The 19,057-nt window shown below is 39.0% G+C and overlaps 1 protein-coding gene across 2 annotated transcripts in view; it reads left to right on the top strand.

Annotated features, from left to right (window-relative positions):
* CPNE4 (copine 4) overlaps positions 1-19,057 on the top strand; it is a 226,138-nt gene that overhangs the window by 189,796 nt on the left and 17,285 nt on the right. For both annotated transcript variants that reach the window (XM_018909658.3, XM_030238078.2), the window contains one exon: positions 14,128-14,182. In XM_018909658.3, coding sequence (XP_018765203.1) covers positions 14,128-14,182 — 55 coding nt within the window. The remainder of the gene's footprint in view (positions 1-14,127; positions 14,183-19,057) is intronic.

The following is a 19,057-nucleotide window of genomic DNA, read 5'->3' as shown; positions in this document are numbered from 1 at the left end:
AGAGTGTCATCATTTACTTGGGGGCATGTATTTACTAAGATTAAAATATAAGATCACACAATACTAGTGCTCTTATGTGAAGTTTTGTAGTTTGTACCCATCAATTATCTCCAAAAGGCAGAACTGGCTGATTTCAGTCCAAACCAAGAAAAATAGAGTGATTTTACCTTGGTCTCAGGATTAATGTATTTGCATCAAATGAAAGAATAGATGAGTAAAGTATAATCTGTTGTTTGCAATACTTTTTGCATTCCAATAGCAGAGTTGTAGAATTCAAAGTACTTTTGCTACTTATATAAGCAGACTGGTTTTTTTAGTTGTAAAAATAAAAACCCATATGGTTATTAATTAAAATACTTCCTTCATTAGAAACATTGAAATTTATTTGTATGTTGGGAAGAATTGGATTGCAAATTTTTCTTTTATAAACTCTAGCTAGTTTGATCACTCAAGCCAAATCTTCTCATAATCTAGGTTTCTGTACATATCAGCCTAACATAATGCATCTCTAAGCAATTAATGCTCCAAATTAAGTGTTGCCTCACATCTCTAGGTACAGTGGAATAAACCCTGCTGATCCAAGAGCACTTTTATCCATCCATATGGTTCAGAGATTCCTGAAGCAGTTAAATGAGTAGCACTGTTTTGCATAGTTAAACATGAAAGAAAAAAATTCATTCTTTTATCAGCAATATTCAGAGAATGAGAGAGACACTGATTATTGTCCTGATTGTAGAATTACTGCAGTCCTGTAGGAATAGGCCAATCTGATCATGATAAGGGAAATGGAAGAGCTATTCACCTGCACAAAATACTTGATACTTTATCTATATGGTAGCATTGTTTCAGGCTACAACAACATTTTTCATAAGAGTGAAGACAGAGTGTGCAGGTGATATAACCAGTGGCTAAGCAACAGCAGCAGTGGATCATAAAGGAAGGAGAAATATTCATTAGTTTTAAGGAATTAGGTTCTAAAATGCAGTTAGAAATACTGGAAAGGGGGAGAACACATTAAAAATTTGAAAATAAGCAGACAGCTTCATGGAGAACAATTTATTTTAAGATAAATGACTCATGGATGTTTAAAAACAACTTTGTGAAGTAATAAGTGAGAAATACGTATTTCTGTTTAAATATTTTCAGAAGCTTTCTTTTATCTTAAAAGTTACATCACTGGTATGATTTTACCTTGAAATTGTGCAAGTCCAGTCCACCTTTTTTACCATAGCAAAACAGGGGAAAATGAAATCATTGGGCAGTGAAGTGCTTAATATTAAAAGATCTGCTTCTGTATCATTTCATGTTTATTGTTTTACCTCAGTAATTCCTGTATTGAGTTCTCTGTATCAGAAGTCAAATAAAACGTTTTCTGGTGACCAGCAATACCAGCCTAGCCAGGATCCTGAAAAATCAGTTGCTCACTAGTGTATATATGTATATTCCCTCTACATGTTTTGCACAATGCAAGTTTACTTAAGGCAGATGGGATTAAACCCAACTCTGTGCTGGCTTAGGGCTTCTAACCTTCAACAACTCTGGCTGAGCAAGGGTTTTGGCCACCCATTTGTTTTGGAGCCTGATGGAGACCCCCTGAAGAGGTTGAACACCCAGATATGAGGAAAGGCAAACGAATTCAACAATTGAAATAAAGTATCTGTGACTAAAATCTTATAAAAGCCATGAAGCTCTCTTAAGTTATACAATAATTTTGAATGAGTCTTGCTCTGCATGGCAGCTTTTCCCCAAAGCTTTTCAATTTGTATGATAAAGCTGCATCCTGCTTGGCATGGAACAACAGCACCTATTTGGAAGCCAGAAAAGCCTATGGCTAAACTGGGGAATCAGGGAACATTTGCTTTCCCCTTTTGTCCCAGCATAATGTCTGGCCATGTCCTGACTGCAAGTCAGGACCTGAACTACCTCTTTGTATATAAAACTAGAGATCTAGTTGTGTGCATATTAATATATAGGTATGCATATAGCACAGAGCTATTAAATATACTTATGCATGTACAATATTCTGTGTTAATACAGAGCCATTCAGTAAAAAAAAGTTTTTTTGTGCTGTTTACATCTTCCCTCTGTGCAGAGCAAAGCCATAAGCCAGAATAAGAACAGTGCTCACAGTTTATTAAAATGGCTGGTGCTTTGATATTAATGATTTGTTTTACTGGTGCTGGAATACAAGCAAGTAGCCATGAGTGTAGCTCATTTTTCATTCTGCAGTGATTGCTGTTTCTGTCAAAGGAAAAATGGGCTGGAATGGGACTGTAAACAGCTTGTTTGCAAGGATAAATATTTTCCTTGTACACAATGCTAAAGGCTGAAATACTACCTAAATGATCTTACATTATTGCAGGTTTAATGATGTTATTGTGGGTGAAGCCCATGGCAGGTCTTGCAAATCTGCTCCTCACTTTGATATCTGATTTCTGCAGTTAGTAGTTTTTCTTTTGCTTGTGCTTAGTAAGAATCTCATCAAATTACATTAAATTTTCATCTTTGCATTAAAACTTCTGTTCTGAATTAGCAAAACACTCAAGCTTATTATCTAATCCCATTGAATTCATTCTGACTCAAGCAAATCCTGAGGTATTATGCAAAGTATAGATGGCATTAAAATGGAATTAAGAGTTTTATGAATTTGAACTTTATTATTAATTGTTTGCCACCCACACAAATGCCCACTGCCTCCCATTTACCTGGCTGATTTTTTTGGTTTTTTTTCCTACACCTAGTCTTATGTTTTTGCATACATTCAGATTCTTCATTGGATTAATAAAAAGTATTCACAAAAAAGTAGGAGAATCAGTTTTTGTATGGTCAAATCAATACTCATTCATTGAAATAGACAAGATTAGATGTACTTTATTAAATGCTTTTACTGCATTATCAAATGCAAAAGCATTCACTGCATTGGATGTTTGTGGAAGTTCCCGTTCTTGATGGGCCATCCCCATTCTTATCTAGGCACTCAATGCATGATTCCATGTATTTGACCACATAGTTTTGTAAAATCCTGTCAAATTTATCTTCTTTTTATTCAAAATCTATTTCAAAATACTCTTCATTCTTAATTATTTTAAATCTCTCTCTTAATTCATTCACTCTTAAAGATACTGCAGATTTTTCTTCAGTTTGAAGATCCCTTGAAACACTTGGAAGATAAACTCTGTTTCCTGACACTAATGTTTTCTTTTCATTTAGGCAAATAGTCTCCTTAACTCTCAATCCTCAAGTAACTCCTTGAAAGTGACATTCACACTGAGATCATATGTTAGCAAATAAACTGCTGGTGTAAAACCTACTTGACTAGCACCCTCCCCAGAGACCACTAATGAGCAAAGAGTACATTATTCTTGCAAAGGGCAGGAATCATTTATGTGTAGAGCTCTGCAAAATACTTAGAAATGAAAATTTAGAAACCAGGCCACATTCCACAAAAGACATGAAATTCCTGAAGTCAGTCTGAGTTGGGTCATTACCTTCTGCAAACAATGAATTGCAGCAGATGCTGATTAAATGCAAAAATTTCTCTTTATGGTTTCTTTTTCATATTTTAGGCCTGAGCAAGGATGTTCACTATGATTGAAAACTGCATGTAAGCCCTTCCTTCTCTGTAAACTACACTTCAAATTTTAGAAGGAAAAAAAAAGAAAGGAAAAAATAAAAGGACCAGGGTTCCCAGCCCAGTATGATGCTTTTGGTGTCGATCTAAGAAGTGAAAAAACCACAAGCCTGAGGAGTTCCAACTGTCCCAGAAATATTTTTCCTGAGGTACCAGCAGAGGGCAGTTAGGGAAGAGAAAGAGAACAAAGGATTTGTAACACAGTACATGTTATGGAAATCATATGTAAATCAGTGCAATTAGTCCCAAATACAAATATCAGTCCATACTTAAATACTGTGGTTTCAATTAAGGCTTTAAGTGGAGAGAGATCCCAGAGTTTACACCTTTCTTTAGTAATCAGAAGCTTACCCCCTTATTAAGAATCACTTAACAGGTCACTTCATCCTGAAGCTCTGTCTGGGTTTGTGGATGAAGACTCAGAAAGCTACCTCTACTGGAAGGATCTGTCTTAAATGACTTGAGGTAATTTTGCCAGACACAAAGAGAAAAACAGCCACTTGCTTTGATTGTGATAGTAGTACAAGAGTGGTTCATTAAAACTGAGGGAAAAGAATGATGCCTAGAATTACTGGCACTATATCTGACATTAAATATTTCATGAACTTCCTACATAGAGCTGTAGATGTTAAAATTTTATCTACTCATGCAGATCAATAAATAAAAATATGCTTAATTATTAAGCATCTCTCTTTATCACTTTAATTACAGAAGCAACCTTTCTCGAGGCTGTTTAGCAAGAAACCTGATTAGCATATCTAAACAAGTTTAAAAATCTTCAGGGAAAAGATATGAGTCTTTTTATTTAGTGCTTTAGTAGGACCAAATTTGCATAGACATACAACAAAAGAAGAATTGAGAAACAGTAACCTATACAGAAAAACTTGTCATTTATTTTTGTCAACAAGCTCAGGTAAACATATTCTGAAGTGTTTGGTTAACCCAGGTCTAGAACTGCACTGGCAAAAAGGAATCACTGATAGTTTCCATTTTCAAACTGCAGTGAAAATCCTTGGATTTAAGAGATGAGGACCCAGACTGGCACAATTACATAATGAATGCAAGCATATATTCAGTATTTGACCTTGCAGAACCCGTCATTTGTAGTCTTCTGCCACAGAAGGGTTCCCACATCACCAAGGAGTTTCCACAATCACTACTTTTTATCCCAAGAATCAGTACAGGAGAATTAGTCTTATACACCAACTGTGTTAGGAAGATGACTTCATAATGGCTTCCTCTGCAGATGTGCATACATGCAGATGGGTGGGAGTGTGTGCATGTATTTAAATACACCTCCACACATTTATACACATCCATGCAGGCCTTTATCTGGGCAGATCCTGACAATTCTTCCAGCCCTGCCTTTCCCATTGCCAAGTGTTCTTTGTACCTTTTCTTCCAGGAACTCAGTCCCTATGCCAGTGCACCAGTCACAAGCAGTCCCTTCAAAGTTTCTTTTTTTACAAAACTGCTTAGCTGCAGCTTCCTCCAAATCTTTTCAGACCTCTGCTGCATTCTGTCAGCTGGTAGAAACCTGAAAATCTGAACTTTCTACATGGCTTTTCTATGCAGGCTGTACTATTTCTCAGCTCAGCTTGAAATCTCCTGTGAAGAGCATTGGTCAGTGCAGTACTTGACACTTTCCTGCAACTGAGCAAACTGGTACTGTAGGGATTTCTCTGTCAGAAGTCCTTTCTGAAGAAAACTACATGACATGTAAAGCCCTGCAAATATTGCATTCCACCTACTGCTGTAGAAGCTAGACATCTGTGTAAACAAGAAGTAAATATGCATGAGTAAAGGAGCAATTCTGTTGTCATTTTCACTGATGCCATTTGAGATTGATTTAGTTCACCTTTAGTCAATGCAATCCTTTCCACAATTTCGGAAGCGTGACTTCCTTCCTTGCATTGTTAAGGAAGTAACTAGTTTAGTAACCTGCTCCATTATAGTAGGGTAGAGCTGAGAATTAGTCCCATTTGGAAACCCATCTGTGGGGTAAATGAATACCATGCCTGAGCTGACCTTATATGTCCAGTTAATCTCAGTTAAACTAAACAATTCTTGTGAATCAGGTTGCATTTATTGTCTTAGTATCACCTCCAAATTATTGTGAAATTGACCTTGGTCAGAGATTCCAAATTATCAGATGAACAGAAGATAGTAGCCCATTTCCTCCTGCATATTCCGTGATGCATTGCTGAATGTGTGTAGTCATCAGTACGCTTCAGTTATGGTATTGCTCTAACTTATTTTCTTAGTGTTCTTCATTTTGACTTAATATCATTCCAGTTTGGGTAAAATTACATCAAGAGCTCATTTGAACACATTAAGTCACTGTATCATCTCTATAAAGTTTTTATCCTGCTCATCCTAGAAAGTTCATTTGTAACTTGAGAGCATTTGATGAGAAATTCCTCTCCCAGCAGCTCTCTGTGTATATATATATATATATATATATATATATATATGCCAATGCAGTCCTGGGATCCCCACACCCCTTATGGACAGATATTTTCTGATATAAAATTGTTGCAGAGCAAGATCTCTTACCAACCCTTTTCAATGTAATTTGTAAAAAAGGACGGAATTATGTACACATGTGGTGGCAAAGCTTTTGTTCTTGTGGTTGCCTAGTGCAGTACACACTGTAAGCCACACTTGTGGTTCAGGAGGGCAGGGCCCCCTCACTGCTCAGCCTGGGGCTCTTCATAATCTGATGGAATTCAGCCTCCTGCCTGCAGTGTCTCCTTCAAGACATGCTGGATTTTTAAACTCCTGGGATCACAGTTTGTGTGAGAATTACCTTTACAGTGATGGTACAGTTTTCTATACATAATTCCACAGTTAAGCCAAATCACTCCATAAAGAGGCAGGGTTGTGGAAGGTTTAGAGACATATGCCAATCCCTTAAAATACAAGACTGTCTGAAAACTGCCTGGTTTGAGAAATTAAAGACAACTCGTTGTAGCCTCTTGCAGCATCTCCTTTCCTAGTTTATTCCCAGTTGTAGAGTCTCATTTCTTTTTCAAGATACATTTTACTGAATTGGGTCATTCACGTAGGCATAAATCAGGTCATTGCAATTTGTTTGTTATCTTGCAGGGAAGCTTGACATTTTGTCTCACCTTCCTGAGTATGTTATTTTATTAGGCTATCCTTCTAGCAAGTGATAGATCTTGCTGCCATTTCCTTTTGCTTAACTTACTCCTCCCTAGAGCTCTAGTGACTTTTTTTTTCTGTGTGTATTCCCCAACCTAGGAATTTCTGAGTTTACTTGATATTTTTACCCTGCAGAGATTCTTTTGCAATTCTTTTCATGTTAACAAGGGGAAGTTTAAATCCATTGTACCTGGATTTGGCTTTGTTAGTTATTTCATGAGTTGATGCCTTTTGGTGGTTAGCTTCAGGGAATTTGTATTCCCCTGCTTCATTAACTATTTCTCCCTCAGGTGAGACAGGCATTGCTTCGTATTTTTGAAACACAATTATATGACAGCATCTATTTCTCAGTATTCAGCAGATTCCAGCTCCCCTAAGGTGCCTGAGAGCTGTAATAAAAGACAGGGAGTGAATTTTAATGTCAGGATTTTGCACCCTATGACGTAGCATCTCTGTGACAGCCCAGACAATGATGTACTGTTGCAGTGATTTACCACTGGTTTGCATGCTCCCAGACCTCTTTTGTGACCAAGATGTATGATAACCATCCTTGCTACTCCACTGGAAATCACTGTGCACTATGGACTGAATGCCAAGCTGTGTTAGGCACAGAGCAAGCTTGAGGCAACACAAAGTAACCTGGCCAAAACCAGGGATGTGGTTGTATCAAACCAGACATAACCACACAGTGAATATGTGGTGACAGAGGAGCAAACCCTTAGGGAATAATCCAGGTCAGTGGGTGGAAACACTGCAACTGCTGAACTCCTGTGGTATTTCTGACTCTGACTGGGGCCGGCTGAGAGCTGGACCACAGCCTGGATCTGCATCCTGGAGGAGCACAGGTGGCTGTGCACAGGTGGCAAGTGGTGAAATGGATGAGCTCTGGTCCCTTCAACTGAAATGGTTTTATTTAGCCCTATTTGATCATAGCATCATGGGATGACTTGGGTTGCAAGGGATGATACTTAAGGACCTTATCGTTCCAACCCCCGTGCCAGATCATGTCCTTTATTTGCCCAGCTCTGCTTGCAAAGCAGGAGCTGAAAATGTTTAAATATTTCAAATGATTCCTGTATTCTGTATTCTTTGGAACTGCTGTTAATCCCTGTAAGCTGTTATGATTCAGAATTTACTGGCATCAAGCCCTTGTCAGATAAGTACTAAATAATATACTCAGAAACATGATTCATTCATATGCTTTAGAAAAGAAACAATTCAGCTTGCAGTCTTCCAGTTCACTCCCTGAACAGGAAAGATTACAATTTTAATTGAGTTTAGAGATAGCTCTATTTTGTTTGTGGTGTTTGCTGTTTTCTCTTCTTTTCCTTTACCTCTTCTGAGCTCTTCTCCCCCTTCCTCTTTCTGTGCCCTTTTCCCCTCCTTCTTTCTGTCCTCACATTCACACCTTTTTCAATTACATGTGTTACACACCTCCCTTTTTAATTTTGTCAATTTGAAATTTCTTACTAACAGAGGAAAATGATCTGATTTCATCATGAAAAAAGTATGTCAAGCAGAGAAGATCCACAGTTTATTCTTTTAAGACTGGAATTGAAAATGAAAGGCATCATAATTGATTTTGCTGCCTCCAGTACTTTTAAAATATCTCCCTGGTAGCTCTGATCTGACCTAAGACCAAAATTACAAGTGACAGCTTAATATCCAAGGATTCAAGTCTCAAGGTATTCTCCTTGCAAGCTGTAAATTTCAGATTCTCAGGTATTTGCGACTAAAAGTGAGCTCTTAGTGTTTCTCTCTCCTCACTCCATGTTTTTTCCTGGCCTCCATTCACTGCATCATTAGCACTGTTTGTGCTCCTGTGCTGTTCTAGCATAGAGTGAGCAGGTTTTCATGCTGATGGTCTCCAAGGTCGGTTAAGTAGCATCCATAACAGTGCTGAATTGAATTCAGGAGAATGAACTTAAGGACAGCTGTAGCTAAATACCAAGGGGCTTTAATGGGAACCAATAAAATTACTCCTGAACAAATTGTGTAAGTGGCTAGCTAGGAGTTAATCTTTCAGAATTAATAAATTCAGAATTAATATAGAATGGCTTAGGCCTTTTTTCTCCGTACAATTAAATACCCAGATTCCAAATTTCAGTCTTTAAAAGCAGCTGATTTTCAGAGAGCATAGTCCTGGCAACCTTTTTGAATCCAGGTATTGCTGCACTGCTGAATATCTCAAGCATCGTCTGTCCCTGAGGCTTCTGAGGTGGTTCAAAATGTCTTTAACGTCTGACTAATTAATTTTACCTAGTAGAAGAGTTTTCTCCATCTCATTAACAGGAATAGCAAATCTTTTTCAGAATAAATGTAATATCCTGGTTTCAATGATACTCCATGTCAGAAGGCACCAGTGGTTAATGAGACAGGATTTTGAAATGTTCTTTATTTTGTCTCTTTATAATAAGCATATTTCTTTCCTTCCAGTAGCACTAGGCTTCCTAGTGAAATAGAAAATAGGATCATTATCTGTATCACTTTTACTGATTTACAAAACCATATAACCTCTATTCATCTCTTTTCCTGTAGGTGCAGCTCAGCTCACTAAAATCTCTCTTCTCTCTGCCCCCATTAGTGTTTTGATTTTTCATTGCTCTTGCTCTGCTTCCAGTAGATAGCTTGAAGGATGGCTGTTTAAAACTGAGCAATGTCCCAAAAGGACAATATGGGATATTTTCAGATATTATTTTCTGCTATTGTGTTATGCTATAGTTGAGGTTACTGACTAAACTTTTTTCTAGCTGGTTGTATTTCTGTTCAGAAGACTGCAGCCTTGGAGCCCTGACAATTAATTTCTGTATGCATTAATTTACATTGATCAATATGAACACTGAATCTGAACCCCCTCCCTGATTTTTCTTTCAGGCTGACTGGAAGACTGCAAGCTGAATTGTTTCTTTTCTAAAGCCTATGAATGAATCATGTTTCTGAGTATATTATTTAGTACTTATCTGACAAGGGCTCGCTGCCAGTAAATTCTGAATCATAACAGCTTACAGGGATTAACAGCAGTTCCAAAGAAAATACAGAAATCATTTGAAATATTGAAACAATTTAAGCAATGCCATAGATCTGCTCAGTCTTGGGTACCTTTCAGTAATATATGCATGTTTGACTGAAAAAGTATCAGAAGTCATATACATCTATGCTTGCACGACTGCTCATGGTCCTTAAATAACCGGGTATAAAATTCAGAATCTGATACTTTTGCTTTTTTGACCTACATGTCAAGTACTTCAGCTCTTTGAAAGTTATGCCACATTTAAATTTTCAAGGGAACCTATGTAAAACGAAGAAAATATAAAAGGTGAAGTAGACATGACAGATTAATTTTGTAAACATTCTGCCAAGTCACAGTCCTCTTTTTCTTACTTGATTCTCTAAGTTTTAGGTTCTATAGAACCAGCTTTTTTTTCCAGTTGCATGTTTCTCTCCCATCCTTTCCCTTTATCAATCTGCCTTCAGCAGGACAGTGCAGGCAGTTTCCTTTTGTATGCCAAGGGGACCCTGGCCACCTTTAAACAAAACAAGTTGAAGATCCTGAGGTTGCCTGAGGCCAAGGACATGACACTGCCAATGTCCTTGTGTCTCAGCTTTCTTCCTCCCAGCACAGACTGGTGATGCCCAAACTGCATTTGGGAGCAGTGTCAGGCACAGCTGGACCTGATGCCTTGTGGAGGCTGACCTAGAACAGAGGCTAGACAGAGTGAAAGAATCAAGTAGGGATTTATTAAAAGGCCTCAATGGATACACCTTGGGTAGTACAAGAGCCCAGCCAGGGCTGCACCCGAGATGAACCCAAAATGGTCACAAAAATGGACGATCAGTCACAAGGCCTCTCACTTTTATAAGTTCTGGTCCATTAGCAAATTGGAGTTAATTGTCCAAATACAGCTTTAGATTATGAAGTCCCATCCTTCTTGTTTTTCTCTCTTAATTTCACCACTGTTTGTGCTCTTGGGCCTGAAACTTGGATCATTTGTCCTTGGTGCCCAGCAAGAGAAGGAATTGTTTTGTCCACCCACTCTGCAAAGAGAGCTTACCATTCCAACATGAAGCTCAGGACTGCACACCAAAGCAGCACGGAATCTGAAAAATACAAAAGCCAAAACCCTGAGGTTTGGTCTGAGGTATCAGACCCAGCATTTTTCCTGGGAAGTTTCTGGGGGTGCTGGTTGGCAGGAGCCAGTGCTGCACCAGGGAGGGTGCTCACAGATCATATCTGTGACATGGCTGTGTCCCATTGCTTCAGCCAGGGTCACAGGCCTGTATCTTCCTATAAGTGACACCCAAACGTCTGAGCAAGCACTGTGAAGAAAAAGAAAACTGGTTCTCACTTTTCTTCTTCTGAGTGAGTTTAAATTACGAAGAAAAGTCATTAGAGCAGATCCCTTTCCTACTGAAATGCCAGGCTGGGAAACAGGGCTGGAGTCTCTGATGCATGTGATTCACCCCTGAGGCAGGAGAAAACCTTCTTTTCATTTTCTGACGATAGTTTAAGTCCCGTAGTGGCCTAACCCTTGACATAGCTTCCAGAATCTGGGAAGCTGCTCTGCTTCCTTCTGCATGCTGCCCTGATAGCCCTGGGTCTTTTAGAACAGCTCTGTCCCACCATAAAAGGATTATCCTGGAAGTGAGAGAGTTCTTGTCTGCCCTTCTGGGTCACTTTTTCCCTGCTGTGTCTCAGTAGTGCAGGATGAGCAGAATGAGGGCAGCAGGCTCAGCTGTTGGATTTGTTTCTCGTACAATCAAGTGAAAGGTGGATGGGAAGACTAGAGGGGGTTATATTGTAAAACACCACTGAGCCATTAAACTGCTCATTTTTTAAAGAGTAAAAAGAGCTAAACACCTTGTTTTGTGTGATAGAAGGGGAATGCATTTAAATACATACATTTAAATTTTATTTTTATTCTGAAAGCTATCAGACTAAATTTTTGAGGTGTGGCCAGGGGGTGGCATGATGATCTTTTTTATGCAAGGGATGTCATGAGTGTCCAAAGTTTCCCTTCTTACCTTAAAAATCAAGCTCCAATAGCACGTGAAACTTAACTTCTTGGTCCCAGCAGCTTGAATCAGATTACCTGAGGTATCTGACCTAAATTCTGGTGAGCTACATCATGAGAGTGTGGAGCTATTCTGGCTGAGACAACAGAAAGTACTAAGCACAGAAGACCCCAGGACACTCTGAAAAGCAGCCATATGGAGCCCCATCCTAAGGGGCTACATGATCCTGCTGTGCTCTTTCACATTGTAATGGCTGCCCTTACTCAAAAAGGAGATGTGGGAGGTTCAGACATAAAGACAAGTGTCCTGACTGTGGAGGTAAGGTATTCTGGGTGCAGGATAACAGTGGGGGCTGTGCCACTGTGTGACTGGGAATGTGGGAGTCACCACCAGAAGGAGAATCCAGGCTGCTGGAGGAATGACTTATTGCTGCAGAGCAGAAGATGGAACTGTAGATACAAGAGTGCCTACACTTGTTTACACTCCAGAAACACTGCAGCAGAATTTAGGCACTGGATGGGTTCAGGCATCTCACAGTTGTAAAACTGCTGCCAAAGTTGAACTTAGACACTTATGTTCTACCTAAGTAAAATTCTAAGTAAAATTCTTTTTTAGTCTTTGTTTGTTCTTGCCCCAAATCAATTAACTGCAGCTCCACAGAGTTTGATTTTCTAATCCAGCCATGCTTAATCATTGATGTAAAACAAGATTTTTTCCCCCTCTCAGATTCTTTTCTAATGGTTTCTTATTTCTTGCCCTCAAAGTGTGTGCCTGAATTCCCTGCATCCATTTGTAAGGGCTTTCCCTCTTCCAGGAGAGTTTAATCAAAGAGAATGCTATCAGCAGCTGGTTAGCTTAGAATGTCAGCAGCTACTTCATTTCTGACATCTCTTGGGAAAAAAAAAATGTTTCATTACCATGCAAATGATGTTAGTGTTCCTTTCCAAGATCCATTGTCACATGGTGTAACATATGGTACACAGAACTGTGCTCCCAAGATTTATGCAGCAGAGGGGACACAGTTCTGCTTTCTTTTAAGTTTTTCTTTAGGTTGTATCAGAAATATCATGGTGCCTTTAACAGCCTATGCCAGACAGAAGAACCAAGCAGGTTTAATGGGTGCTATTATCTTCTTGGAGTAAGTTTGGGATGTGAATTACTCAGTTGAGACTTGGAGTGGCCATCTCTTGAACTACACCAAAAATATTAAAGCTGCTGGCCTCTCCTGGGAATTTTTAAAAGTTCCATTCATGGTAGTTGGAACTCAACTTTTCCAAGGGCCATGAAACCCTGTTGGTAGACTAGGGTAAACTTAGTCTGATTCATCAGAGGTCTGGAGTACAGTTCAGTGACATCAGGGAGACTTTAGGATATGTCTGGAATTAAGCATGTGTTTGAGTGAATTGTTAATCTCAAGTGTATGATCAAGTGCTTTGCTGACTCGGGGACAAGACATTCCTTGCAGCTTGTTGTTTTCCACTTTGCCATCTGGGAAGAGGCAGCTTGACAGCATGTGGGCTGTGTGAGACATTATTGCATTTCTGAAAGGGTATTAACAGCCTTGAAGTTTCCAGGTTCTTTGAATCAGGTATTTTTTCTCTTGCATGTCTAACTGGGGTAAAATAACCACGCTGTAGTGTCTGAAAGCAAACTGACCATGCCAAGGAATTTTGGCAGGTTATCAGTCAATCTATGCCTATTTAAAATAATCTCATGTTTTAGAGGAACTGCTAAAGATGCAGGTGGAAAGCTTTACAGAACCTGCAGGTTTGGGGCCATGAAATTGCCCCTTTCTGATATTTTAGGAAGTCCCTTTTGAGAACAACTGGACAACTGTAAGAACCCAAATTTGTAAACACTTTCAATCTGAGTCATATCTTTGTTAGACTCATTTTCTGAGCTGGGGGAGCACATCCATATTTATATGAAATAAATGTTGTTACAGGCTATTCAGTCAACAAACTCTCTTGTTTCAGCCAGGTAATGCAAAACAGTGGGTAATACACACTTGTTGTTGCATTTGTGGGGGTAGTACAAGACATCCTGATCTCTCAGTATGCTCCAAGTGATTTTAACTGCCCAAAAATACTACGAGCTCACCTGAAAAATATTCCATAACACACTCCCCCTGATCTGCTCAGTACACAACCCTACTTCTCCAATCCAGTACCCTTCCACTCTGCCATCACTTGACTTAAAAGCCACTTCTGTGCTGTTGTGAGGCTTTGCATTTCTCATGAATGCATACAGAGGAATAAATGTTTATTGTAACAGTATTTCTCTATGGGTACTCTTATATTTTTTTCATTCTTTTCCAGCGACAAAATGTTCCCAGCCTTTGGATTTGGAGCAAGAATACCCCCAGAATACAAAGTAGGTGCCTAAGTGTAATTTTCTAATTTCCTTGAGTTATGAGACACAAAATAAGGGAGAAATGGTGAAAGGTAAGGCAGTGGCAAACAGGAACAGCTCCTCTGCCTGTTTTTTTCCCTTTGGGTTTCTCATTCAGTGATACCTCTCTGAAACCAGAAATCAGACAGGGCTAGACTTAAAATAATTGTTTGATGATACCCAAAATATTTTATGGTATTGGCAAAGCTTTGTTAGTGGATGCTAAGAGGAGAAATGATGTTTTGAGCATCCCTTGCCAAACGTCTTCCTGAAAATTAAGACTTGAGAAGAATTTGGCAAAATTCCATGTCATGGTGGACACAGACAATACCAGGAAGAGAAATACAAGAGCATGTAGAGAAGCAGTATTTATAAACAAACAAAAACCAAAACAAACAAACAAAAGATAGTGATCTGCAGTGATGCTGCAATTGTGAACATAAATATGCCATCTGGTAGGCTTGGAGTGAAGACAGTGAAGTAAAAGAAGGAGCATCCAACTGAGGAGAAAGGCCCAAGAAGAAATAAGTAGAAATTCAAATCCTTTGTTTCACAGAGGTTGTGTGGGCAGAAGAGTAGTTCAGCATGGATAAGTAACCAAAATCTAGGTGGGCACTCTGCAACTCAGATACTGTCTGAAAAGGAGAAGTATTAGCATCTAATCATGCAGACTTCATCCAGTGTCCCTGTGTGCCCTGCTCTGGGTTGTGTCTCTGGGCTGTGGCTGAGGTAGGGAGGTGAACACTGGCCAGGTAAGAATTTCTGAGAGGGATTGTGTGCATTCAGCATTGTAAGGCATGAATCAGCAGATGAAATAAAATGCACCAGTGTGTTCCTCATGGCTTTTAGGCTTGATACCTGCAGAAGAGCAACAGTAGTGATGTACAGCAAATTTGATACATGTCATGCAAACAGATGTCTAAGGTAAGTTAATGTATGTTTTAACAACATTTCTTTCTCAGCTTGTCTGTGCCTGGCAAGGTGTTTTGCCTTGCTTTGTTCCTCAAGGGTAACACCAGTGTTAGTGCTTTCCAAAGTCAGAAATGTCTTCCAGAGCTTTGATATACATTTAATGTGGTATTATGAGCTCAGAACATCTGTGTCTGTTGTATGTTTGTTCCAACTGCAGCAGCTGACAACCATCACTGTTATTTAAGGTGGTGTGCCAGGGCCTGGTTGTTCCAGCATCTGTGAGGTGACCACCAGTGCGTGGGGGGAAGCTTACAAATTTCCCAGTCATAGAGAGCCATCCTTATCTAAGGACTGCTTGAAAGAAGGTGTCAGCTGAAGTCTGTTCAGTGGTTTCCTGGTGACAGGTACAGATCCCAGCACAAAGCTGCTCTTCTCAGCCAAAATAATCAGCTGGTAGCACTGATGCTTCAGGTCACACGAGCCTATTGGCAACATAGCAGTTTTGTTAGGCTCCAGTATCATCCTTCTCACCTGATTGTGAGAGCACATTTCTGGGGCTAGCTGGAAAACAGATGTCTTGCCAGAAAGTAACTTCAGGGGTCTGTGTAACCAATTGTTCCTGCAATCACAAGCACCAGTTGATTTTCTGCTTTGGCAGAATTAGTGTTTGGATAATTTCCTGACAAATGCCTTTAAGAAACTCTGAGAATTGCACTGAACTTAGTAGTCCATGAATGAATGAAGAGTCTTATCCTGTAGCATGAGCTTTCCTATGGATTGCATATGTGTGACTAAATAAAACAAGTCCCAAAGTAAATGGAGATGCAGGTGAAGGCCAAAACAACATCTTCCATTTCTGCTATGGAAACTTGTGACAGAAAGTGACAAAGACAAAATGACATGACATCAGCTCACAAACATAATAAAACTTTGAAGAAGACAAGAACCATCTTGCAGGGGACTTACTCTTCCGTGCCACAGATGGGGACCAATAATCAGCTTGGTGTCTGTCATGGGCACATCCAGCTGGAACTGCATGAGGAGTTAACAGCCATCTCTGCTGTAGTTCAGCCTCTCCCTGTGGTATTCTACATAGTCCATAAAAGTATCTGCCTTCCTAAAATAAACTATATCAATACTTTTGAGTCCCTGCTTGGTTTTGACTGCACTTCTGAATTGAAAGATGTCCTTCAAGAGTGAAGAATCACCTTCATCATGATGCATTATTAAGTCAAGACCAATGAACCTGAAAATCCTTCAGTAATTTAGTCTACACTGGTATAAAGTAAATTCAAAGCCAACAGTGATTAGGTTTTGATGTGGAACATAGCAAAGATGCATAGGAAATGGAGTCACAGGTACTACAAGTCATGCATACCATACATTTGTTTTACTAAAAGAGAGCAGTGCCACTACTGTAACAATTTTACATCTTCAAATTTAGGTTGAATCATTATGAGAACTTCTAAGTTCTGACCTCATCCTGTGGATAAATCAGCTTCTCATTAATTTAGAGTGTCTGTTTTCAAGCCTCCAGTCCTAATTAAGTGATCTAACCTGTTCTTAGCATGTTGGTCTCTGCACTACAGCATCTGGTCTTTTATTTCTTTCAGTAGACAACCAATTGAAATAGGGATATGGAAGAAATTATTCCCACTACCAAGGGTTCCTAAGTAACCATGGAGCCCCCATACAACCTAAATAACAGCTTCCTTCCTCAGCTATGTCAGTGTCTATCTCTTCAGGCTGTTCATAAATCTCTTGATGTTCTACCCCTTTAAATCTTGGTTTTATATATGTTTTCTACAGAATTTCCATTTCAAGAGCACGCTGCTATGTTGCGTTGACTTTATTTTCCCTCAGTTCATCTCCAAATGACACACTTTAGCTGTTAGTAGAAAATCAGCACTTTCTTAGTGGCCTAAGGAATCTGTGGAAGTGAAGGAAGCAAGACATGCCACATACATCATTCCTCATCAGCTTAGAGATCTTTCATCTAATATTCAACAATGTGAGCTTCTTCCACCAACTCCTGACAAACACGTCACCCTGCTCCTTGATCTAAGTAAAGCTCTGAGAGAAATATTTCCCTTGAGAGTGAGTTTCTATCATACAAACTTCCAGATTTTTTTTTTGTTTTGTTTTGGTGGTTTTGGGGTGTTGTTTTTTTTTTTTTTTTTTTGCAATGAAAGGAAGCATCTGAGAAGTCTGATGTAAAGTGAAGAGGTGGTAGATAATGTGGACTCAGACTGTGAAAGGTCACAGTGAAGAGGAGGAAAGAAAGCAGACCACACACACTGACTTCTTAGCAGGCAGGACTCAAAGGAGATGAAAAACCACACAGCAGCACAAAACTTACTGCTAAAATGAAGAGAAGTTCAAATTGTGTCAGCCCCTTGACAGGTGGATTGCCACTAATGAAGGCCTGTTTCCTGAAGGAGAATTGCAGCTGACACCTGAACAGATACTAAACAACTTGCAGTTCGTTTTAAGAGAGTCCTGGTTATTTCTGTATTTTTAGTGAAGGCTTCATTCCGTGCTTTTGCTGAGAATGTGTGCTGGAGACAAACTCACTGCAGTTACAGACACAGGCAGCATCTTTACAGCCCTAACCTGCACTGGTTTGTTGGACAGATGAGGGACTTGAGAAGTGCTGTGGTCTTTATGATCCTTGCACTTTTCAGGAGACTGATGGCTAAAATATATGCAAATCTGACAAAATAAAAAGGATGTGTAGCAGACCAAGGGACAAAACAGAATTAGTCTCCTTATCCATGCAAGTTGGATTTAGACATGGAAACTTGGGCAGCACGTACAAAAATGAAGGATAAAGGGAAACAAATGGCCCAGCTTTGCCAAGCAGAAATATGTACAATGTATCTTAGTGAGAAACACAAGCTTTCCAGCTCCCAAGCTATTTGATTAATGAGCATTCTGAAAATAATAGCTTTTGACCAAAAGTACTTGAAATTCATTAGTGTCTTAAGCTTTTTGCAAAATATGCAGGCATTTCATATTTAGTTTTCTGAATGACAGTAGCTTAATAGCATTCAATTTATTCACAGATAAGTGTCCAACATAGTCCATTTTGGCATTTACACTTGTATGCATCTATTGTTCATGGATTTTTGACAATGTCTGTTTAAATTATTAAGAAAGCACTCCTAAAAATCTGAATTTGTCAGATTGTTTGTCAAATACGCCTAGTACCATCACCATAGAGAAAAGCTGGAGCTGTTTGGGACATGAAGGTTAATTTAAATGAATTCAACAATCTAGAGAGGAGGGAAAAGGGGATTATTAATTTTCAGAATTCAGGCATCCATATTCAGCATTTGAAAATAATAACCATAGCTTCTTATTTTAAAAAATGGAAATTCAGTTAAAGGGGTTTAAAAAATGTGTAGGCCAAACTAGAATAACAAGTGTCAATGAAACTTAAATAAGATGTCTTTGCATATCCAGAAATTTGTGTTATCAGTGTTGGGGAATTTATTATTTTTCAGATTCCAAGGTAGGATTTTTGTTTGTGATTTGAGGTTTCTATCTGAATTCATAAATATTTTTTTTAGGAAATCTCAAAAATTCTCATCAGCTAGGAAGTTCTCCTTTCCTTTCAGCCTAAATTAAGAACATTTTTAGCAAGGACCATGCTATGAAGATGAATTTCATCTCATCCCAATATGAGGGAAATAAGTTACCTGCTATGTTAAATCAATGCCATTTTTTCTACGAAAGTGGCCATAAGCATTTGGAAATATCATTATGATTCTTCCAAGAGTCTCATGTGTGTCATCACATTGATGGAAAATTGCAGGTGTTTGTCACTGTAAATGTACAGACAGTGGAGGAGGCATTGTACAGTGGTAAAAAACAACATTTCTATAACTTGTCTTAGCAAAACTATTCTGTACTGTTTATTTAATTGGCATATCCTCAGAAATG

Source organism: Serinus canaria, chromosome 2 (genome assembly GCF_022539315.1).
Source record: "Serinus canaria isolate serCan28SL12 chromosome 2, serCan2020, whole genome shotgun sequence".
NCBI lineage: Eukaryota > Metazoa > Chordata > Aves > Passeriformes > Fringillidae > Serinus > Serinus canaria.
This window is presented reverse-complemented; position numbering and strand designations above follow the sequence as displayed.